Raw genomic sequence first — 15,490 nt, 5'->3', positions numbered from 1 at the left:
ATATTTGAAAGCAGAATGGGAGGCAGAGTCTTAATCTTAAGCTTTCAGCCCCCTCTTCTGTGGAACGAGCTTCCAGTTTGGATTCAGGAGACAGACACCCTGTCCCTGAACCCTGGTTCAGCTGAAGGTTTCTTCTAGTTTAAAGGAAGATTTTCTTTCCACTATTGCAAAGGTGCTTGCACAGAGGTGGCCATCTGGCTGTATTAATATAGGGTCTTTACCTTAGTATACAAAATGGCTTGAGATCACTGTTGCTGTGATTTGGCACTGTATGAATAAGACTGAATTGAAAAATGAGTGATGGAGATCTAGCACTTCTATTTTTTGAATGTTTAATTAAAGTATTAATGTTTGGGATAGTTAGAGCTTTGTCATCATGGAGCTGAACAACATGTGTGTGGTTAGATTTAGGCACCAAAATAATTGGTTAGGTTTCACAGAGATTATAGTTGAGGTTAAAATCCATTTTTCAATATAAACCACAGGCTAAGAAGACTAACTTCTTTTCAACAAGATTCTTCGTCTATGCTTTTTACTTACGTATGTCACATCACATCCAGTGCCATTTTATAGGTATTAGTTTAATAACTCAGAAAGACAAAAAGAAAAAATCAATTATTAAACTTTGTTAAGTTTCATTTTCTCTGTTTGACACACATGTAAACACATTTGTAGTTCTAACATATTACGTTTGACTAAAGTCTTAATTATTAAACAAAATCAAATGTATATAAAAAAAGCACACAACCAAGATTTTCTGTCACCTATCAAACATGAAACAGTCCATCTAATGTTTTATATCATTAACTCCAAAACTGAAAGAGACGTGTGGGCAAAAAGAAAAAAAAAGTTCAAAACTCTATTTCCTGTAATAAATAAGGAGAGGATTCTATATAGTGATTCCATATACTTAACCCGGCTTTTTTCTGTTGCAAAATGACACTTGGTTCATTTTGAATGCCTACTGGGAGGTCATTTTTTACCAGTGACCAACAGTTTGCTATGCTACAGATCAAGCCCATGGTAACTCTGTGTGAAAGCCCTTACACTGTGGATTACTGGCTCTAACATTAATGGATGAAATATCTAAAACATGGACAACAGTGTTCCCTACATGAACAAACTTTCAAAGATCAGGGTCATCCCCCCTCAGGGTGTTGAATTCTTCCGGGGCTGAGTACTTGTCAGATCCCTGACCTGCTGTCTGGCGGAAGCCCGCTGCAATCTCATCAAAAGTGCAGCCCTTAGTTTCTGGAACCTTGAAGTAGGTGAAGACGAAGAAGCCGAGCAGCAAGATGGTGAAGATGATGAAGACGTAGGGGCCACAGAGTTGCTGGATTAAAGGGAAAGGCTCAATTCTGTCGTTGTTGCAGACAACAAGCTAATAATTACATTATGTATATATATATATATATATATATATATATATATATATATATATATATATATGTATGTATGTATGTATCTCTGTGTGTGTGTTTGTGTGTGTGTGAATTGGAGCTATAGAAATTGAAATACAAATGGTCCGCAAGACACTCACAGAACAGGACTTTTCTAGACCGGTGCTGAGAGTGTATTGCTTGAATACCAAATTTATTTAAAAAAAAAAATTGGCTCTTTGTTTTTTAAGGGCAGCCAATTCAAACTGAATTATGAATTCTGATTGGATCTTCTGTTGTTAGAGTGCATATTTACAGAGGTTTTATGTTCACCGGATTATACCTGTAGCCAACTGAGAGTCTGTTGTTATCTAATCCATGGAGCAAAAGCACTCTATGAGTTGTACAACTGAAAATAGGAGCCCCAAAACAAACAAACAAAATTTTAAATAAAAGCTGTCTTACCTCAATGTACTGGAAGCACATCCCCACTAAGAAGTTGGCAGACCAATTGGAGAAACCAGCAACTGCAATGGCAGCAGGACGGGGCCCTTGGCTGAAGAGTTCAGCCACAATAAACCATGGGATGGGGCCAGGGCCAATTTCAAAAAAGGCTACAAAACTGAAGATGGCCACAATGCTAATGTAAGACATCCACTTTAGCTGGTCCTTAAAGCAAAGCATATCACAGAAAATCATCAGTTTCATGGTCTATTTTTTTTTACATGGTCAGATTTTTATTGCTCTTGATCTACAGCAGGGGTCCCCAATCCCAGTCCATGAGGGCCGGTGTCCCTGCAGGTTTTAGATCTCACCCTGGGTCAACACACCTGAATCACATGGTTAGTTAATTACCAGGCCTCTGGAGAACTTCAAGACATGTTGAGGAGGTCATTTAGCCATTTAAATCAGCTGTGATGGATCAAGGACACATCTAAAACCTGCAGGGACACTGGCCCTTGTGGACTGGGATTGGGGACCCCTGATCTACAGTAACATTGTTGCAAACTACCGTTTTATTCAAAAGGCCTGCTTTCAGTAATGGTGACCACAAACACTTACCAACAATGCCATGGCCACGGTTAGAAAAACTGCTGAAACGGCCATTCCCATCAGACCAATGAGGTGAAGGGGTCTCCTACCCATACGCTCCACCACAAACAACTACAAGACATACAGATGTTATAATATGACAACATAAACCAAACATAATACCAGTATTCACAGTGGGGGTAATATCAATGGATCATAACTGTAATCCATTAAAAAAAATGAATATTTAAAATGCCCAAAGGAAACCATCATAAAAACAGTAATATATAATCATCTACTGTTAAAGTTCAACAGTACTTAAAAATCCCCCAAAATATATGGAATAAAACTTAAAACTCATAAAACTCAGTGCAACATGATGTACCCACAACCCACGCAGCCAGTCCAGGCACTGGCAAAGATGGTAGTAGAGCTAGCCTCTATGCAGCAGAGCAGGTGGTGGTGAACCAGCACCAGCTCGAGATGCTACGTTCAGTCCAGTATTCTGTGTTGCTGAGAGGAACATATAGCATTCTAGTAAGATGCCAAGAGGTTTCACGAGAGCCACAAGAGGACTTGGGTTTCATGCAAACTTTAATTCGCCAAACCACAGATAGGACATGTGATGCCTGTGCATCACAGTGACTCAAGGTCATCGGACACTGACTCCAGCATATAATGACTCCATTATATGTTATAATGTTACACATTAAAAGCACAAGATGGTGCCAGAACTTCTGTGATGCCATATTTCATTTAATAAAATCAGATTTCCTTTCTCTTATTCATTGGGTAGTTTCACTTGGTGTTGGCTCTCTCTGCGACACAGTGTCACTTCCTGTTCCTGTTGCAATGCACAGTGGTGTTTTGTGTTGTTTATCTGTGTAGCCCATTTTATTGAAACTTTTAGATAACATCTTATTTCATATTATCCATCTATCCATCCATCGATTAATCTTCTTCCACTTATCCGGGGCTGGGTCGCGGGGCAGCAGCCTAAGTAGAGAAGGCCAGACCTCCCTCAACCCCAGCCACCTCCTCTAGCTTGTCCGGGGGGAACACTAAGGTGTTCCCTGGCCAGCCGATGTCTCACCGGGCCCCGTCCTGGTGAGACATGCCTGGAACACCGCACCCAGGAGGCATCCTTGTCAGATGCCCGAACCACCTCAACTGGCTTCTTTCAATGTGGAGGAGCAGCGGCTCTACTCTGAGCCCCTCTCTGGTGGCTGAACTTCTCACCCTATCCCTAAGGGAGAAGTCAGCCACCCTTCAGAATAAGCTCATTTCCGCTGCTTGTATCCGCAATATCATTCTTTCAGTCACTACCCACAGCTCCTGACCATAGGTGAGGGTAGGGGCGTAGATCAACCGGTAAATTGAGAGCTTCGCTTTTACACTCAGCTCTCTCTTCACCACAACAGACCGGTACAGCGTCTGCATCACTGCAGCCGCAGCACCAATCCGTCTGTTGATCTCCAGTTCCCTTCTCCCATCACTTGTGAATAAGACCTCAAGATAATTAAACTCCTTCACTTGGGGCAGGAACTTGTCCCAGTTGAGAACCATGGCCTCAGATTTGGAGTTGCTGATCCTCATTCGTGCTGCTTCACACTAGGCTGCGAACTGTTCCAGTGTGAGCTGGAGACCATCACCCGATGAAGCCAACAGAACCACATCATCTGTGAAAAGATGAGATTCTCAAGCCACCTAAGTGAAAGTCCTCCGCCACTTGGCTGTGCCTAGAAATCCTGTCCATAAAAGTTATGAACAGAATCGGTAACAAAGGGCAGCCCTGGCGGAGCCCACCACCCCCTGGGAAGGAGTCCAATTTATTGCCGGCTATGCAAACCAAAGTCTTGCAATGGTTGTATAGGGATCGAATGGCCCATAGCAATAGGCCAGACACTCCTTACTTCCGCAGCACCTCCCACAGGACACCCCAAGAGACATGGTCGAATGCCTTCTCCAAGTCCACATAACACATGTAGATTGGTTGGGTAAACTCCAGTGCGCCCTCAAGTATCCTCGAGAGGATAAAGAGCTGGGCCAGTATTTCGCTACTAGGACAAAAACCACGTTGTTCCTCTTGTATCCGAGGTTCGACTAACGGACAGACTCTCCTTTCCAACACCCTGGCATAGACTTTCCCAGGGAGGCTGAGGAGTGTGATCCCCATGTAGTTGTAACACACCCTCTGGTCCCCCTTCTTAAAAATGGGGACCACCACCCCGGTCTGCAGTCCAGGGGTACCGCCCCTAATCTCCACACAACATTGCAGAGGCGTGTCAGCCAGGACAGCCCTACAACATACAGAGCCTTCAGGAACTCAGGGCGGACCTCATGCACACCAGGGGCTCTGCCACCAAGGAGTTGTTTAACTGCTTCAGTGACCTCACCCCCCAAAATTGGCAGGTCATCCCCCTCATCCCCAGACTCTGCTTCCTCCTCGTAAGACATGTCAGTGGGATTGAGGAGGTCCTCGAAGTATTCCTTCCACCGCCCAACAATTTTCGCATTCGAAGTCAGTAGCGCTCCACCAGCACTATACGCAGTACTGCTTTCGTCTCCTGAGTCGCCTGACGGTTCGCCAGAATCTCTTCGAGGCAGTCTGAAAGTCTTTTTCCATGGCCTCTTCGAACTCCTCCCACACCTGAGTATTTGCTTCAGCCACTGCCGGAGCCACATTCCGCTTGTCCTATTGGGCTAGCCAAGTCAGATAGGACTCTTTCTTCAGCCTGGTGGCTCCCTTCACCTCTGGTGTCCACCATTTGGTTCGGGGATTACCACGACAGGCACCAACCACCTTGCCGCCACAGCACAGTAAGCACAGTCTGCTAGGCGTTCCCAGCACACACACGTTTAGGTGCACCGGGTCTGTCCAGTGTTCTCCCCCGCCGTCTAATCCAACTCACCACCAGGTGGTATTCAGTTGACAGCTCAGCCCCTCTCTTTACCCGAGTGTCGAGAACATATGGCCGCAGCTCTGGTGATATGATTACAAAATCGATCATCGACCTGCAGCCTAGAGCGTCCTGGTGCCACGTGCACTTTGGATACTCTTATGTTCGAACATGGTGTTCGTTATGGCCAAACTGTGGTTTGCACAGAAGTGCAATAACAAAACATCACTTGGGTTCAGATCACGCCCCTCCAGGTCTCGCTGTCGTTACCCACGCGAGCATTGAAGTCCCCCATTAGGACAACAGGCGGAGCATCTTCCAGCACTCCACCCAGGGATTCTAAAAAGGCTGGGTACTCTGAGCTGCCACTCGGCGCATAAGCGCAGATGACAGTCAGGACCTGTTCCCCAACCCAAAGGTGCAGGGAACAAACCCTCTCATCCAGGAACCCCAACATACAGGCAGTAAGCCAAGAAGATATTAAAATACCCACTCCAGCCCGCTGCCTCTCGCCAGGGGCAACTCCAGACTGAGACAGAGTCCAGCCCCTCTCCAGGAGACTGGTTCCAGAGCCCAAGTCATGCGCTGAAGTGAGCCCGACTACATCTAGCCAGGAACTCTCAACCTCACGCACTAACTCAGGCTCCTTCCCCACCAGAGAGGTGACATTCCATGTCCCAAATGCCAGTCTTGGATCAGTCCACCAGGGCCTCCACTCCTGGCCGCCGCCCACCACACAATGCACCCGACCCCTATGGCGCCTCCTGCGGGTGGTGGACTTGCAGGAGGATGGCGCCTTTAAATAAAATGTATTATTATTATTATTATAGTTTAATCTTCACGTGCCTTATTCAAAGCACACTCTCTGCTGAATCTAATTAAAATTCACAGTATTCATTCACTGGGATTTGTCAGCTTAGCTTAGTTCATAACCAACTAGCTAGCTGCACTTTCCTGCTCAGTGTGTTACATGTTTAGGTACTCAGCCTTCCTTAGTATAATGATACATTTAATAAATGTAGCCAGTTTACAGCTCTGGAGGCTAAAAAGAACACCGCGGTATACCAAAATCTTTCCTCTTCCTTAATCATTTTTCCCAGCTATCCACCTGGTATTGGTTTAGGTCTTCCACGAGAATTCCTTCCTCCTGTGTGTTTTTCCAACATTGCTCAGTATTAGCTCTTCATGGGTCTGCTCTTGTACTATTGTTCCCATGCAGCTGGGACTGTGCCCTGGATAGGTCTTTGGAGAACAGGCTATTTATTATTTTGACCTCAGATTCTCTGGTATTTTGTTTGGCAGTTTATAGATCCTCAGTTATGTACAGTTATGTATCTTATTCAAACAGGACCTGTCTCTAATGATACTGTTGCACACCTCTGTTAGCCGCCTACCCTCCAACCGAGATTCTCTCATTCTGGAATATAAAATCCCCCTCTCGTCCCTGTAGGCAGTCTATCTTTAAGGCCTGGGTCTTCTACCAGAAGCCTGGGAGCTTGTGCAGTATTTTAGCTGTTCCTAGGATATATATAGGATATATATATGTATATATACATAGAGCTTATTTTTTGTTTCAACTTGTTCTTTTGCAACTTACAGAAACAACTGTGAATGCAGTGTTGACCACTCCTGTGCCGATAGTTGCATAGACAGGCTGGGACACGCCTGCTCGCTCAAAGATCATAGTTGAGTAGTAAAACACCTACAGAAGATGGCAGACACAAGACACAGGTGCGATGCTTGCACTTTATATCTTTCTGTGCATGAATTTCTTCTCTACACCTTGCACTTCAACTCGAATGCACTGTTAATGAATAATGATTTCAAGAACATGAGTTATGACTAATCATTTTAGTAGTAGTAGTAGTAGTACAGTAGTAGCACAGTAGTTCATGTTACTAAATGTTTAGGTCATTTGTAATCTATGTAGCTTAAGAGATGTAAAACATTTTATAGTCTATCTTATACCCTTTGTTTTATACTCTATGGCATTCACTACAATAGAATGCACAAGTTCTCTTTTGCTTATTTGACTTACAGCATTGATACCAGACAGTTGCTGTGACAGCTGCAGCATGATGGCAACAAAGATGGGCTGGCGGTACACGGGGGAGCGGAAAAGTTCAGGGATGGTCACCTTCTTTTCCTTCATCATCTGCTGGCTCTCCTCCTTCATCTCCTCCATTTCCTCACTCACCTCATCAGTACCCCGTAGTTTAATTAGGACTGGAAGACAGAAGTTATCTCTATGTTATTATGTTACAACTGTCTAGCAGTATATTAGATGGTTATGGCAGAAATTGTGTGGATAAAAGAAGATTTATTTGTGTAACTTCAGATATAGGTGTTGTTTACAATGAGTCTCTATTGTGTATTTGAGTGTCTGAATGTGAATGTGTCTATGTGTGTATTCTTCTGTGTTTATTCTAATGAACAGCAATTTTTAGTTTTAGACATTGGGAGTCAGGACATTTGAGAACATGCCTGCCTCTTTGTACTGTAATCTATAATCCCCAAATGTTCCTGTCTGATTGCATTTGATTTTTTCTTCATCTCTCATGACAGTGTGTTCATCTTACCGCCGCGGGCTTTGTTCTCCTCGTTGAGGTTGATGAGGAGGTATCGGGGGCTCTCAGGACAGAGAGGCAACAGGACACATTGCAGCACAGATGGTAGCAGAGTAAAACCCAGTAGGAGGGGCCATAGGGATGCATTCCCCATGATGGATTCAAGCCCAAAAATCTAAACAATGTATACAATACACTCCTTATTTGAAAGCCCCTTTCAGACTTGGAATATGCACAACAGTAAATTAGTAACGACATCAAATGCTTGAAGTGTCAGCATTTATATATTTTTTAAAAATTTAATTCCCCTCTTGCCCCTGTGGGCGGTCTATCCTTCAAACTCGGGTCCTCTACGAGAGGCCGGGGAGCTTGAGGGTCCTGCACAGTATCTTAGCTGTTTCTGGGTCTGCGCTCTTCTGGATAGAGATCTCCAGTGTTGTTCCTGGATTGGATGGGACCAGTTTCTTCTGGGGGTATTTGAGGATCAGGACTGTCCGGCCTTCGGTTAGCCATTCTGGGTGTCTCTCATCCACTAGCAGCTGGTTCATTTGTGCTGCCAGACGCTTGTGGAGTGCAGTCAGCTTCTTCAGCCAGTAGGCGTGAACTATGTTGGGGCCTGGTGCTGTCCAAGTCTTCATATTGGAGATCCTTTCTTGGATGTCTGCCACTGTGATGGTCACTGGTCTCTGTTCAGGGAGGTTGTTGTGGTTCGCTCTTAGATCCACTAGCCACTGAGCATTGCTGCTATGTGTTACGTCCTTCTCCCATATGCTCTTCCAGTATTGTCCCATCTCCAGCCTTGGTGGTGCTGTTTTACTGTTTACCTGGAAGTTACTAAAATCATCTACAGTATAGTTGTGTCTTATACTGTAGAAACTGTAGTATTGTCAATGCGTTGCCAGGCCTTCACTGCAGCTGCCTTGTTTGTTGGCATCTGTGCCTTCATTTTGTCTTCATTAACTGAAAAGCACAATCTATTGGATTGAAATCAGGTGACTCTCTTGGTCATAGCGAATACAGTTTCTTTGCCTTGAATAACACTTGGGTGGCTTTTGCGGTCTACACTGTGAAACAATGCACGTGGATAATGAATATTTTTACAGCATTTGGCTGAATGTGAGCAGAGTATAGCCCTGTAACACTGGACTCTCCTGTGGTGGTGTGCAGAGTGTACAGAGGCAAAAATCACAAAAAATATGTCATTATCTAGGAACTTATGAAAGTGATTATACGCAATCATATTAATTAATTACTTATTAATCAACTGTTACTCAAACTGGTAAATGGTGGGAGTATTTGTGGTTAAAAATGTAAGGCTCTCACCTGTGCCATGAGAATGCCAATCACTACACCAAGCTGATGCAGCGTTCCTAATGCTCCCCGGAGAGATGTGGGTGAGATTTCCTCAATGTACATGGGCACAAAACCAGTGGACAGGCCAGAATAGAGACCCACAATTAAACGTCCAATAATGAGCATCTCAAAGGAAGCAGCCAATTTGGAGAATCCCATAAATATTGCAGAAATGAATGCAAGCACATTGGCCATGAGCATGGAGTTCCTCCTTTAAAAAATAATTTACCATAAATGCTCTTTAATAAGAAAACTTTAAAAAAATTTAATTTTTAAATGTAATTAAAAAAAATATGGATGTATATAGATCTTGTTAGCAACGGAGAAAGTCATACCTGCCAAAGCGGTTAACAAAGAGACCGACAGAAAAGGAGCCAAACATCCCTCCCACAGAGAAGATGGCCACAGAGAGAGACCACAGAGCTGTTAGAGTGGTCTGAGGGATGGGCTCTGAAAACCTGCTGCTCCATGTCTCATTGTAGAAGCTCTCAATGATCTAAAACATAAAACAGTACGCAGTAACAGTCTTATTGTAAGACACATAAAGACAGATTAAAGTAAAGTGAAGTAGCTCTTATGTACACAACAGCACTTTAATCCCAACTTTTGCTTAGTGACCCTTAGTGATTTAATACTTTACGCTCAGGGTGAAATACAAAGACAAGTATTGGATACACTGCGTTGTCATTTAATTTCTAGAGTCTAATATTTCCAACTCTTTCAGACTTCATGACTTGGGTGGTCTTTAACTTTCTCTCCAGAACTTTCATCAACAGGTCATATGTAAGAGTAATACAGTCAGTCATTATCCTTCTGATACCATTCTAATTTGGTGAACATGATACCTCATACGCATGTATGTAGCTACATTTATGTCACGGCCTGCGAAAGCAGACCGTGTGGAGTGTGTGAGGAGGACTAGGAGCAGACGCAGACGAGGAGCCAAAACTAAACTTGAACAAAAAGCGAGCCTTTATTTTGGGGTTGAAACTCACAAACATAAAACACAACAAACAAAATGAGGGAAAATCTAAACACACACTGGGAAAACCATGACTTTTACTATGACTGAAACAAGATAATGACTATGAGAACTGTGACATGATGGAGGTAATGCAGAACACAGACACAGAACAAAGGAACACAGAGGACTTAAACACACACATAAGGTTATTAGGGGAAATGGAGGCACATGGGAAAACAGCTGACAAGAATGAACCTAATGATGCCACAGTGGAAGGGAAACTAAAACAATGAACATGGACCCCAAGACCCCTTCAAAGTAAAACAGGAACCATAAAAAGAAGCAGACATGACATGACAGATTAGATACACTAACCAATAAGGGAGACTAAAACACAGGGGTGAGCCACAAGGGGAACCTGATAAACCATGAACTGTAACCTAGGTGTGACAGAATTTAGCTAGATAAGCTAAAATGAAGAACACAAATGAATAACAAAATACAAAGAAACTCACAAACACTGGGACCCAGTGACAATTTAAAGATGATTTTTCTTCAGCCTTAACCTCCTAAGACCCAAACTCTTCCACAGCATGCATTTGTAATTTCTCTTTGATATTTGGGCATATTGGGGCCCGATGAATGTAAAAACAAAGAATTACCAGATTTTTTTTTTACCTGATTTTTGTTTCTAAGAAAAATGAGAGCCACAAATGAGGATATTCGTTTAAAATTTCGATAGAACAGTGGCAGTATAATGTCCTCGCAAGTGGATATCAGGCAAAATTGAGTATTATATTTTATATAAATAACCCAAAATGTGATGTCCAAATATGTGGACGCAGGGTTCTAGGAGGTTAAAGCAGTTCTGGCTAAATGTCAGGTAACTCAGGAGGGGTGCTCTACTCACACTGTATAGTGTGAGTGGGGCACCGCTGACTTCAACCGAGGATCAGTGGTACAGTAAAATCAGTGGTATGGAAGGAATACTTCTTCTTCTTCATTTAATCCTTAGTTATATTTATTATCTGCCTCTCTTGCACAGTTGTAGAATTCTTCCTGTTAAAGAGCGTTTTTCCTTCCCACTGTTGCCAAGTGCTTGCTCAAAGTGGGTTTACTGACCATTGCCGTTTTCTCTGTATTATTGTAGGGTCTTCACCTTACAATATGAAGCACCTTGGGGCAACTATTGTGTTTTGGCGCTATATGACTGGGATTGAATTCAGTCTGACTTGTTTACAGTGAGTCTTTGTCACCACTTTGTTCAGAATTTTTATGGGTAGAATTTGTAGGTGGAGCCAAGTGGCCGAAGGCTTCTACCAAAGTAGAAGCCTTCTACAGGATCTTGTGGCTGCTTTTTGTAGATGACATGGTTCTCTTGCCTTAACCAGGTGGTGGCTTGAAGCAGTGGGAAAGAGAATCACCACCTCCAAATGTGACTCCATGGTTCTCAGCAGGAAAAGGGTAGAATGCCCACTCAGGGTCGGGAAGTTGTTGGCTCAAGTGGAGAAGCTTAAGTATTTCTGGTTCTTGGTCACATGTAAGGGGGGAGGTAATGAGATTCCACACCACTGCAGATTTGAGTGCTTTACTGGTCTGTTGAGATGAAGAGCGCTGAGTAAAGCTGTCAATTTACCGGTCACTCTATGTCCCTTCCCCTGACTGATGGCATCAAGCTCTGGGTAATGACCGATAGAATCGGATTGCAGATACACACAGTAAAAATGAGTTTTCTGCAATCAGCGTTAGAGATAAGGTGAGAAGTTCAGTCATTCAGGAGGGACCCAGAGTGTAACATGGTAAACTAATGTGCCTGTATTACTTCATCTCCATATTATTGTGTAAAGTTGCACTGGGTTGGGAGTGTGTGTGTGTGTCACATTTCTGGTGAGCCAATGGCTGTAATGTGGTTGGACTACTAGGCAGGTGTAATTGATTGCACTGATACACTGGTCTACTTAAAGCCCACACTACAAACACTGCTGTGTTATTTTGTCTCTCTGTGCAGGCCAGGGCCTATTATATGCCACAGCTTAAAGGCAGCTGAGTTGCAGAGGCTGGAGTGACCACTGGCTATCTGCTTGCAGGGTGGTGGGTCTCAGAGGACAACTGCTAACCCTGTTGAAGTCATCGTGTGGAGTGCTACTGGCATTGTGATTTCATAAAAATGCTCTTTTAAGTCATCTGAACTTTTCACTATGTGTTAACAACATTTAACACTGACACGTTTGTTTGAGATGGGCCTGTTTAAGCCACATAAATTAATACATGTGAAAACAGTAAATATACCACATAGATTCAGCTTCAAAACCTTAACTGAAAAAAAGAGACTTGATCTTCATCAGTGAAACTAACTACTGTATCGCTATTCTAATTCCATTTGTTCTGACACATTTTCAAATATGTATATTTTTTCCTCCTTTACATTCTTCATTCAGACAATGAAACTCTCACATTTTGAGGAGCATTGATGACGCCAGTATTGTAGCCAAACTGAAGCGAGCCAATCACAGCTGTCCCTACTGTGATCATCAGCTGGGGCGTCACCTATTGTTATAAGACAGAAAGAGAAGATTGATAATTACTGCTGGAAGAGGAACAATCCCTTTTTAATCACGTTACAACCCTCCTAAAACTGTGTATGGGTAAAAAGATCAAATTTGGAGTTCTATTTTTTATTCTAATAACTTTATCACTTGATAACATTCATTTCTCTCGATCATTTTGATTCATGCAAAAGTTACATTTTCTTTTGATATTTTGTAGTTATGTAGCACTTTATTTCTCTAGCTGCAAACCTCGTTCATGCATCAGCACAGCAATTTCAATATATGCCTTTGCTTTGTCTAAGATTCACACACTCACTGATGGATGGATTGTGGAAACATGGTGTACAGTATCTTGCCCAGGAGCCAGGGATCAAAGCATCAATCTTCCATTTAGAAGAAAACCTGCACTACCTTGACTGGTTAAGTCAGGTTTTACCAGGCTGCTACTCGTTTTCCCTTACTCTCTTGGAAACAGAAATCAGCAACAGCTGATTGCTCTGACTGTTGTGGTACCCAGAATGAGGATCGTAATCCTGCAGAAACTTCATAGCAAACAATGAGAATTCAATCGAGCTGTTTCAGCAAGCATAATCAGGAATGTGAGGTGTATATTTAGCAAAATGGACAAACTTAGTGAGCTGATCAAACCCCAGAGAGCACATCAGAGTGACAGAAGTGTTTCATGGAGGACTGCAGTATTGCAGTTAGATGCTGACATACTCAGACATGGCTTCAAGACTTTTTAGGTGAACAAAGAGGTTATTTTGCACTATAAGAAGAAATGCTTAAGAATTGCACTGTAGTTCTAATTGAAATATTGTGTAAACTTTGAATGGATGGATGCAGGTTGTTTATCGTTGATGGATTAATCCCTGATGCATCGATTGGCATGTGTAAATGTATCTATTGATCTGGTTAGTTAAGTAGCAGAGGGGGTTGTTAATCAGGTTCAGCTACTTTGGTGTTAATGAAATTAACAACAGGTGCACTAGAGGGGCAGCACTGAGACAACTCCCAAAATATGAATACATCTGTCCCTCTTCATATTTTCTGACTATTTTTGATTAGTTTTACATTTGCCTAGGGTCAGTGCAACCACTGGTAGCATGAGGCAATACCTGGACCCTACAGAGGTTGAACAGGCAGTTCACCTCCTCCAGGATGGCACAAACAAGGCAAACAAGGTTTGCTGTGTCTCCCTGAACAGACTCAAGAGCATACAGGGGAGCTGGACATGTTCATAGAAGGTAAAAACCCATCAGCAGTACTGGTATCTGCCTCTTTTTGCAAGCAGGAACTGGGTGAGTGCTGCCATAGTCCTACAAAATGACCACCAGAAGGCCAGTAATGTCTCCCACCAACTAGTGACTTCATGTGGGTGGCCTGTGGGCTCGACATCCTATAATGGACCCTGTGCCCACTGCCTGGTACCATGCAGCCCAGCTGGCATTTGACACAGAATACCTGAACTGGCAAGTCCACCACTGGTGCCCTGTTCTTTTCACTTTGATTTGTTTTTCTCTGATCTCATCCATCTGTAGGCTGATACTTTTACCTTCCATTTAACAATATGACATCCTCTGTTTCTTGACTTGTTTTCAAAGTGTTATCAGTGTAGATGAAAGCATTGTATCATTGTGTATGTGACAGGGTGAAGGAAAGAAATTAATAATAATAGTAATTATAATAAAGTTTATTTTATATAGTTTATATGTATTTGTGTGCTTGCTCTTTCATTTGCAGTGCTATAGCTTCTAAACTAACTATTATTATAGCTAAGCCTGTAATAAAATTAAAGTCTAATCCCTGTCATGTCAGGAGTGCTGCTTCTGCTGTACAGTCAATTACATCAGCATATACAGTACGAATGTACACAGGTCCTATGATGTGTAACACAACTTTACACAAAATTGCATATGGCATGCTGTATAAAAGTGCTTAAATACTTAAACGCAGACCATCTTAAAAAACTACTAATCCACATATTAATGCATCAATTTTACTTCTTTACTGATAGTTTAAGACTGATCAAACTTTATTATTTTACATAAATTTTGAATCACTTGTTGTAAAACAGTGTTTATGCAAAACATTTGTAAGACAAAGACTAAAATTATCTTCTGTTGCTACTATCTCACATTGTAATAAGAAAATGGAAGCACTGCTTACAGCTGTAAGAAAAGGAGTAGAAGTCCTGACTGTGCTGCTGAATTTAGGTCAAACACACCATTAAAACATCCTAATTTTTGTATCTGAAGTTATTGTTTCACTCACTATGACATGATGTCTGCTGTGAAAACGTGCTGCCACATAATGGATTAAACACTGGAGCTTTTTAATTGTATTCCTGACCTATTTATTTTTTCAACAAACAAAATCTTCATCCTATATGAATCAAGCAGCAGTTACCTTGCCACTGCACTCCATGGCAGCCCACAAAATCCAAAATCCGGATTGTCAGTAATCAGTCAGGTAATTTACTATCTACAATAAAATAGTGCTCATGATGTTGCCTGCTAGACTTGAGTCCTACATCAGTGTAAACAAATCTTTTTCAGTTCCTTTCTCCATTCACCTGCAGCAGTAAGCAGCTTAGTGACGTCAGCACTAAGTGGATCTTAATGAGCTGCTGAGGTCCCAGCAAAGCAGCACTATCATGATGTTGACATCCTAGGGCTGAAGTCTCAGAGCTGTAATACATTCACTGACTGATTTAGTCTTAGATGCATTTAATAAGTTGAAATAT

General features: G+C 42.4%; 1 protein-coding gene across 1 annotated transcript; it reads right to left on the bottom strand.

Annotated features, from left to right (window-relative positions):
* Window positions 1-615: 615 nt before the first annotated feature.
* Window positions 616-15,268, bottom strand: LOC102799364 (solute carrier family 2, facilitated glucose transporter member 1-like). The gene is made up of 10 exons (XM_006804280.3): window positions 15,154-15,268; window positions 12,650-12,742; window positions 9,567-9,727; window positions 9,202-9,442; window positions 7,891-8,053; window positions 7,350-7,537; window positions 6,909-7,013; window positions 2,442-2,543; window positions 1,845-2,048; window positions 616-1,333 (listed from the first exon to the last, which is right to left on the bottom strand). Exons 1-10 carry the CDS (start codon window positions 15,169-15,171, stop codon window positions 1,127-1,129), a joined length of 1,482 nt encoding a protein of 493 aa, XP_006804343.1. The 5' UTR covers window positions 15,172-15,268; the 3' UTR covers window positions 616-1,126.
* Between the last annotated feature and the right edge of the window lie 222 nt (window positions 15,269-15,490).

This window comes from Neolamprologus brichardi, chromosome 20 (genome assembly GCF_056152115.1).
Source record: "Neolamprologus brichardi isolate AB-2024 chromosome 20, ASM5615211v1, whole genome shotgun sequence".
NCBI classification, from domain to species: Eukaryota; Metazoa; Chordata; class Actinopteri; order Cichliformes; family Cichlidae; genus Neolamprologus; species Neolamprologus brichardi.
The sequence above is the reverse complement of the archived record's forward strand: the minus strand, read 5'-3'. Positions and strand labels throughout refer to the sequence as shown.